Source organism: Emys orbicularis, chromosome 5 (genome assembly GCF_028017835.1).
Source record: "Emys orbicularis isolate rEmyOrb1 chromosome 5, rEmyOrb1.hap1, whole genome shotgun sequence".
In the NCBI taxonomy this organism is placed as follows: Eukaryota; Metazoa; Chordata; order Testudines; family Emydidae; genus Emys; species Emys orbicularis.
The window spans coordinates 97,099,192-97,107,079 of NC_088687.1; the positions used below are offsets into that span (position 1 = coordinate 97,099,192).

Genomic DNA, 7,888 nt, shown 5'->3' on the forward strand with positions numbered 1-7,888 from the left:
CTAATGACTAAAAGTTAAGCTTTCAATATTTCAATTGTTTCTAATACCAAACCCACAATTTATCATTATGTAAAAAGTCCCATTAATGGGACTACAAATACGGTAGGAAATATTTTAAAATCACACTTCCTGGGTATGAAAAAAGGGATTTTGCAGATTAGCTTATATGGATCTCTCTCTCTCTCTCTCTCTCTTCTTTTTCTCTCTGGTTTTACACACCCTCACCATGAACACAACACAAAGCTCAGCCACTTCCAGCTAATAAGCAATGTGTCAGGGTCAAGGGGAAATGACTGTGTTTACATTCCACTGAGGTTCTTTTCTAACTCTGAAGTAGGCTTGGAACTTGTATTTCACGGGGGAACTGAGGTGGGGATCATAGGAATTTCCATAGTACATAGCAGTCCACATTCACACTCCAGTCAGTACACCAATTCACACCATACCCCACATGAGGTGAGAACTGGAATGAAACTCAGCAAGGGGAATCTGACCACATTTCCTCCCCCTAGGCCACCACCAGCAGTGTTTTTTCCATGGAATATAGGCTACATCTACAGTTCACACCACTGTTGTGGTGTGTGAGGGTATGTGTAGTTACACACCGCAGTGAAAGGCAGGCTGTGTCTACACTGCTGTGTGTAGCTGCCTAAATGGATGATGGTGTCTCTTGGAAAATTAAGTCTTCTAAGTCCAGATCTTGAACCTCCTTGCATGTAGTCAGACTGTTGAAACCAGGCCAGTGAAGTCAACCTTGCTCTGTTCAGACAGAACACTTTGCAGGATGAGGGCCTATTTTCCAGGGGGAAAAAATGACCCAAGACATGGCTCAGACTTGTATGTGTTTACCTACATTTGCTCACTCATTCATATATCTGATTGACACCATTTTAGAAAAGGTAGATTATCGGGTCTACGATTACATTTGCTTTTTGCGTAGTCAAAAAGATGTCACCATCAAGGAATATAAGCCAAAATATAGAGTTTGTGTAACTTAAGCTTTACAACATTTAATATTAACAGAAATATTTTTTCAGGTGGTTGGATTGTTTAAAAAAATGCCAATAAAGGCAATTTTTTGTTTTTGATTTGAACATTTCACCACAGCGTTTGCAACTCAAACATTGCAGCATTGTGTTAGCACACAAGAAAAAAATGTAAATTGAAAAAAAAACATGGAAATTATTTTTCAGAATCATGTGCCAAGCAGAATGAAATACAAAAAGTAAGCAAATAGGAGAGATGGTGATTAGATTTTAAAAATGTGTTCTTTTGTGTAACCTCGGAGCTGATCCTGGGTAATGCAGGAAAGAGAGTGGAAAGGTTTTTTTGGACCACAGTTGTTGAAAAGCCATAGCTTTGTTAGGGTATGTCTACACTACGAGAGTAGTTCGATTTTACTTAAATCGAATTTGTGGAACCGATATTACAAAGTCGAACGTGTGTATCCACACTAAGGACAGTAATTCGACTTTGTGAGTCCACACTAACGGGGCAAGCATTGACATTGGAAGCGGTGCACTGTGGGCAGCTATCACACAGTTCCCGCAGTCCCCGCTGCCCATTGGAATTCTGGGTCGAGCCCCCAATGCCTGCTTGGGAAAAAAATGTGTCGAGGGTGGTTTTGGGTAACTGTCGTCATCCAACCGTCACTCCCGCCCTCCCTCCCTGAAAGCGCCGGCGGGCAATCAGTTCGTGCACTTTTCTGGTGAGTGACAGCGCGGACGTCACAGCACTGCAAGCATAGAGCCCGCTGCGATCATCGCTGCAGTTATGGCCGTTGTCAACACCTCGCACCTTATCATCCACCTTTTCCAGAGACAGATGCTGAGAAATCGGGCGAGGAGGCTACGGCAGCGCGGTGAGGACATTAAGTCTGAGAGGGGCACAGACCTCTCACAAAGCACGGGACCCCGCGCCATGAACATCATGGTGGCAATGGGTCATGTTGATGCTGTGAAACGGCGATTCTGGGCCCGGGAAACAAGCACGGACTGGTGAGACCGCATAGTGCTGCAGGTCTGGGATGAATCACAGTGGCTGCGAAACTTTCGGATGCGGAAGGGAACTTTCCTGGAACTTTGTGAGTTGCTGTCCCCTGCCCTGAAGCGCAAGGACACCCGGATGTGAGCAGCCCTGACTGTCCAGAAGCGAGTGGCCATAGCCCTCTGGAAGCTTGCAACGCCAGACAGCTACAGGTCAGTAGCGAACCACTTTGTCGTGGGCAAATCTACCGTGGGGGTTGCTGTGATGCAAGTAGCCAACGCAATCGTTGAGCTACTGCTGTCAAAGGTAGTGACCCTGGGAAACGTGCAGGTGATCATAGATGGCTTCGCCGCGATGGGATTCCCAAACTGCGGTGGGGCTATAGATGGAACTCACATCCCTATCCTGGGACCGGACCAACAGGCCAGCCAGTACATTGACCGAAAGGGCTACTTTTCAATGGTGCTGCAAGGACTGGTGGACCATAGGGGACGTTTTACAAACATCAATGTCGGATGGCCGGGCAAGGTTCATGACGCTCGTGTTTTCAGGAACTCTGGTCTGTTTAGACGGCTGCAGGAAGGTATTTACTTCCCGGACCACAAAATAACTGTTGGGGATGTGCAGATGCCTATAGTGATCCTCGGGGACCCAGCCTACCCGCTAATGCCCTGGCTCATGAAGCCCTATACAGGCGCACTGGACACTGAAAAAGAACTCTTCAACTACCGTCTGAGCAAGTGCAGAATGGTGGTGGAGTGTGCTTTTGGACATCTCAAGGGGAGATGGAGAAGCTTACTGACTCGCTCTGATCTCAGCGAAACCAATATCCCCATTGTTATTGCAGCTTGCTGTGTGCTCCACAATCTCTGTGAGAGCAAGTGGGAGACCTTTATGGCGGGGTGGGAGGTTGAGGCAAATAGCCTGGCTGCTGATTACGCCCAGCCAGACAGCCGTGCGATTAGAAGAGCCCAGCGGGACGCGCTGTGCATCCGGGAGGCTTTGAAAGCTAGGTTCCTCAGTGAGCAGGGTAACCTGTGACTATTACGTTTGTTTAAAGAGAAGCTGAACCTGCCCCCCTTTCTTTATCCAGTTAATGTTGACTATCCTCTCCAGTTACATACCCCTTTCACCCCGTTCCCCCCCTTCCAACACACGTTTAAAAATAAAATAAATGGAACTTTGTTAATGAACACCGTTTTCTTTATTACGGATTTCGCAGTAAAGTGTTGAAACTGGGACGCAGACTGTGGTGGGGAGCGGGCGTAGTGATGGAAGGAACGCTTCTAAACTTGAGGAATGACAGGCTCCTGCTCCTAGAGCGGTCCGCAGTGGTGGACTGGTTGTTTCAACGGAGCCTGCCACCCCTCCTTTTCGGGACTCTGTGTGTGGGGGCTATGTGACTTTGTGGCGGGGGAGGACAGTTACAGATCCCCTGCTGCGTGGCTCTGTGATCCAGGATAAGGACCGCTGCATAAGATCTCTAACCGCCCTCCCCCACCACAAAGTCACATAGCCCCCCCCACACAGAACATGAAAACCACCTCCCAGACTGACCAGGGTGCCTAGTGACTGCAATGTGTGTGTGACCTTCTGCTGAACCTGCCCCCGTGTCTGTACCCTGGTAAAGGTGACAGTCCTCTCCAATTACCAACCGCCTTTCCCCCCTTCAAACACACTCTCCTCTAAAAGAACATGACGGAAACAGTAATTAACAGAAACGTATTTTTAATTAGCAACTACACAGTTAGGGGATGAAACTGGGATGGGGGCTTGGGTGAGGCGGGAAGGAAAAGACTTATCAAATTTTTGGAAATGAGAGCCTTCTGGTACTGGAGCAGTCTGCAGGGGTGGAGTGACAGTTTTCACGGCCCCTGCCGCCCCTCCTTCTTGGGACTTTGGGTGAGGGGGGTATGGGACTTTGTGGCGGGGGAGGGCGGTTAGAGATAGACTGCAGCAGGGCTCTGTCCTCCTGCCTCCGGTCCTGCAGAACATCCACAAGGCGCCGGAGCGTGTCCGTTTGCTCCCTCATTAGTCCAAGCAGCGTTTGAGTCGCCTGCTGGTCTTCCTGCCGCCACCTCTCCTCCCGTTCAATGTTTGATCGATGGTATTGCGACATGTTCTCCCTCCACTGGGTCTGCTGGGCCGCCTCGGCTCGGGAGCAGCCCATAAGTTCTGAGAACATGTTGTCCCGTGTCCTTTTCTTTCTCCGCCTAATCTGCGCCAGCCTCTGGGAGGGGGATGCCGGGGTAGGTCGGGAGACAGTCGCAGCTGTGGGATGGGGAAAAGGGAGTGAATTCCTCACAAAGATAATTTTTTGTGAACTATGAACATAGTCTTTCTCTGTGAACAAGACCATGCACAGCACCTATCACATGCGCACTCAGGACAAGGTCGAATTTTTGGCCTTCGCATTCAGTGCCTGGGGTCTTGCAGTGGAGATCAGACAAGCGGGGCAGGACAGCGGAATTCGGGTAGCAGGCCGACATGGTAAGCCGTAGACTTTTGGCTGCTTAAAACTTAAATTATAGCAGTGCCCTCCTTTCATGTTCAAAGCAATGCTCCTACCGTTGGCCAGTTCCTGCTGCCGGCAATCCGGCAAGCATGAACTCTGCCCCTGTCCCACCCCCTCGCGGCTGTCCCCGGGAAAGATCCCTGTATGCTGCCCCTCTCCCGCCTCCACCGCGTGGCTGTAAACCGCCGGTTATGTAAAGGAACAGGCAAGCAGTCCCAATAGTAACATTCCCCTAATTCAAATCAGGTCACCATGAGTGACATCACTCTGCTGAGGATTTCGGAGACAGAGAAAGACCGCATGCTGCGTGAAAGCCAGCAAAAACCAGGGCCGTATGCCGCCATGTTCTGCAAGGCAATGATCCCAGAGTACTTGATGATAGCCTGGCGCGGAAAAGTTTCCTACCACGGAGGACACAATAAGGCCGCTCTCCCCAGGAACCTCATGCAAAGGCTTTCCAATTACCTCCAGGAGAGCTTTGAGGAGATGTCCCATGAGGATTTCAGCTCTATCCCCGGACATAAAGACCTTATTTTCCAGTAGCTGCACTGCCAAGGACTAAAACATTAAGTGCCTAGGACAAACTAATCATGAAAAACCCATTGTTAATATTCCTGTTCTGTTCAAAATAAATGTTTACATGTTTAAAACACTTACCGACTGATCCTTCCCCTGATTCAGGGTCCGGGTTAACGCCTGGGGAGGGTTGGTAGGGGATCTCTGTGAGGGTGATGAAGAGATCCTGGCTGTCGGGGAAATCAGCGTTGTAAGCGCTGTCGACTGCCTCGTCCTCCTCATCTCCTTCCTCATCTTCCCCGTCCGCTAACATCTCAGAGGAAGCGGCCGTCGACAATATCCCATCCTCGGAGTCCACGGTCAGTGGTGGGGTAGTGGTGGCGGCCGCACCTAGAATGGAATGCAGTGCCTCGTAGAAACGGCATGTCTGGGGCTGGGATCCGGAGTGTCCGTTTGACTCTTTGGTCTTCTGGTAGCCTTGTCTCAGCTCCTTGATTTTCATGCGGCACTGCATTGCATCCCGGCTGTATCCTCTCTCTGTCATGGCTTTTGAGATCTTCTCGTAGAGCTTTGCATTCCGTCTTTTCGATCGCAGCTCCGAAAGCACGGACTCATCGCCCCACATAGCGATCAGATCCAAGACTTCCCGATCAGTCCATGCTGGGGCCCTCTTTCTATTCTGAGATTGCATGGTCACCTCTGCTGGAGAGCTCTGCATCGTTGCCAGTGCTGCTGAGCTCGCCACGATGTCCAAACAGGAAATGAGATTCAAACTGCCCAGACAGGAAAAGGAATTCAAATTTTCCCGGGGCTTTTCCTGTGTGGCTGGTCAGAGCATCCGAGCTCGGACTGCTGTCCAGAGTGTCAACAGAGTGTGCACTGTGGGATAGCTCCCGGAGCTATTAGCGTCGAATTCCATCCACACCTACCCTAATTCGACATGGCCATGTCGAATTTAGCGCTACTCCCCTCGTTGGGGAGGAGTACAGAAATCGAATTTTAGAGACCTCTATGTCGACATAAATAGCTTCGTTGTGTGGAGGGGTGCAGGGTTAATTCGATTTAGCGCTGCTAAATTCGACATAACCTCCTAGTGTAGACCAGGCCTTAGTTCACATCTTGTTCAGGTATCCATGTTATGGTACATAGACAGCCAACCTACCCTGTACAGACTACAGGTTTGTACTCTTGTGTATTAAGGGGATGAAGGGTCAGGGTGCGGAGGTGGCCATTGGCAGGCCTCCTTACCCTTACCTTCAATCCTGACATCAGATCTGGGGCAGGAGTAAGTAGATACATACCTCAGGTAGTGATGATAATGGGAAGTAGGGCTGTTACTCACTCACAGATATCTCTTCCCCAGGTTTTAGCCATTGCAGGATTTTAAAATATCCTTAGCCACCCAAGCAAGCAATATAAATATAATTTAAAATATATGCGAATAACCGGAGTATCTTAAATAATTGAATTACAGTACAAGTTTGTATTTTTATTGGTGTGGAATTATGGGGTGTATGAGTAATGCAAACATTAGATTTGGGGGGGAGAGATGTCCCACTTCCTAATTTTTATATTAATGTACTGACAGGTAACCTTAGTCATCTGGCTGTGCAATCAGTCTTTAATTATCCCCTCCAGCAGTCATCATAATAGTCCTTTCACTTCACTATGGTAGGAACTGGGCATTAGTTCAATGAGAGTGGATTGTATCATTCTCACATACCTTTCTTTTCTGGTGGTGGACCTTTTGCTGATCCATTCCCTGCTTCCTGTTTACTATTAGCTCTATCAGAACAATGGGCCTCAAGCCAAGACTAGAGACTGAAGCTGGCTGCTACTCAATCAATCTAGGTAGTAGCCAGTCCTTCAAAGATATCCACCATCATGGACCCTTTCTCCCCTGGAGACTCCTGTTGACTTCAGTGGGACTCTGTGTGAGCATAAGGGCCTATGCTTCCAGATTTCTTTACTAGATTGAGACACTATTGTGTAGCTTCCATCTGGGATACTGAGGGCATCGTCTACATGTGCTTTGTCAATCACCAACATTTATTTTTTCATCTTCACTTTTTAAAAAAAAACATTTGAAATGCTGTTTTATTGAATCTGATTTGGTAAATGTCCCATGCAGTAAATATTTAACTCCATGCTGTCTTCCAATAGAAAAAAGAAAAAGCATCTGTCATTAAGAAAAACAATGCCTATGCAGTGGCTGTTGCCAATTATGCTCCAAATATTACCAAGGACTCAGTGCTACCAACAATCTCCAAGAGTGCTACAACCACAGAACCCAACAAGGCAAAGCCAGAAGCCAAGCCGCAAGAAGCAAAGAAAACATTCAACAGTGTTAGCAAAATTGACAGAATGTCTAGAATAGTGTTTCCAGTCTTATTTGGTACTTTTAACTTAGTGTACTGGGCTACATATTTAAACAGGGAACCTGTCTTACTTGGGTTTGCACCCTCAACCTAAAAGCTAAATTACACTGGGGATGTATAGAATCATTATATCAGATAGGTTGTTTTGCTATGTACAGTACGACTAATAACTGCTAATCTGTGAACCAATATGTACAGAGTGTATATAGATAACTTATCCGTGTATCTCCAAAGGAGACACACAATGTTTATTCATGGATCTGTAAACAGATAACACCCATGGCTAATATAGCCAGCTCTTTAGAAGTTCTACCCAGGGGATTTCCTTAAAACTGGGATTCAAATACACAGTATTATATCTTCTCCATACAATTAGAGGAAAATATGGTCCTGCATAATTATTTAGGAACAGTATTTTTTTAATTTAAAGTTAAAATATTTTTCTATAAAATAACTGATTCTACTTTAATGGGAAAAGCTGTCATTAAAAATG

At 47.2% G+C, this 7,888-nt stretch overlaps 1 protein-coding gene across 1 annotated transcript in view; it reads left to right on the top strand.

The window, feature by feature from the left end:
- Positions 1–7,489, top strand: part of GABRA2 (gamma-aminobutyric acid type A receptor subunit alpha2) — a 79,140-nt gene extending 71,651 nt beyond the window's left edge. Inside the window, exon 9 of the mRNA XM_065404702.1 lies at positions 7,181–7,489. Coding sequence (XP_065260774.1) covers positions 7,181–7,489 — 309 coding nt within the window. The remainder of the gene's footprint in view (positions 1–7,180) is intronic.
- The last annotated feature ends 399 nt before the right edge of the window (positions 7,490–7,888 follow it).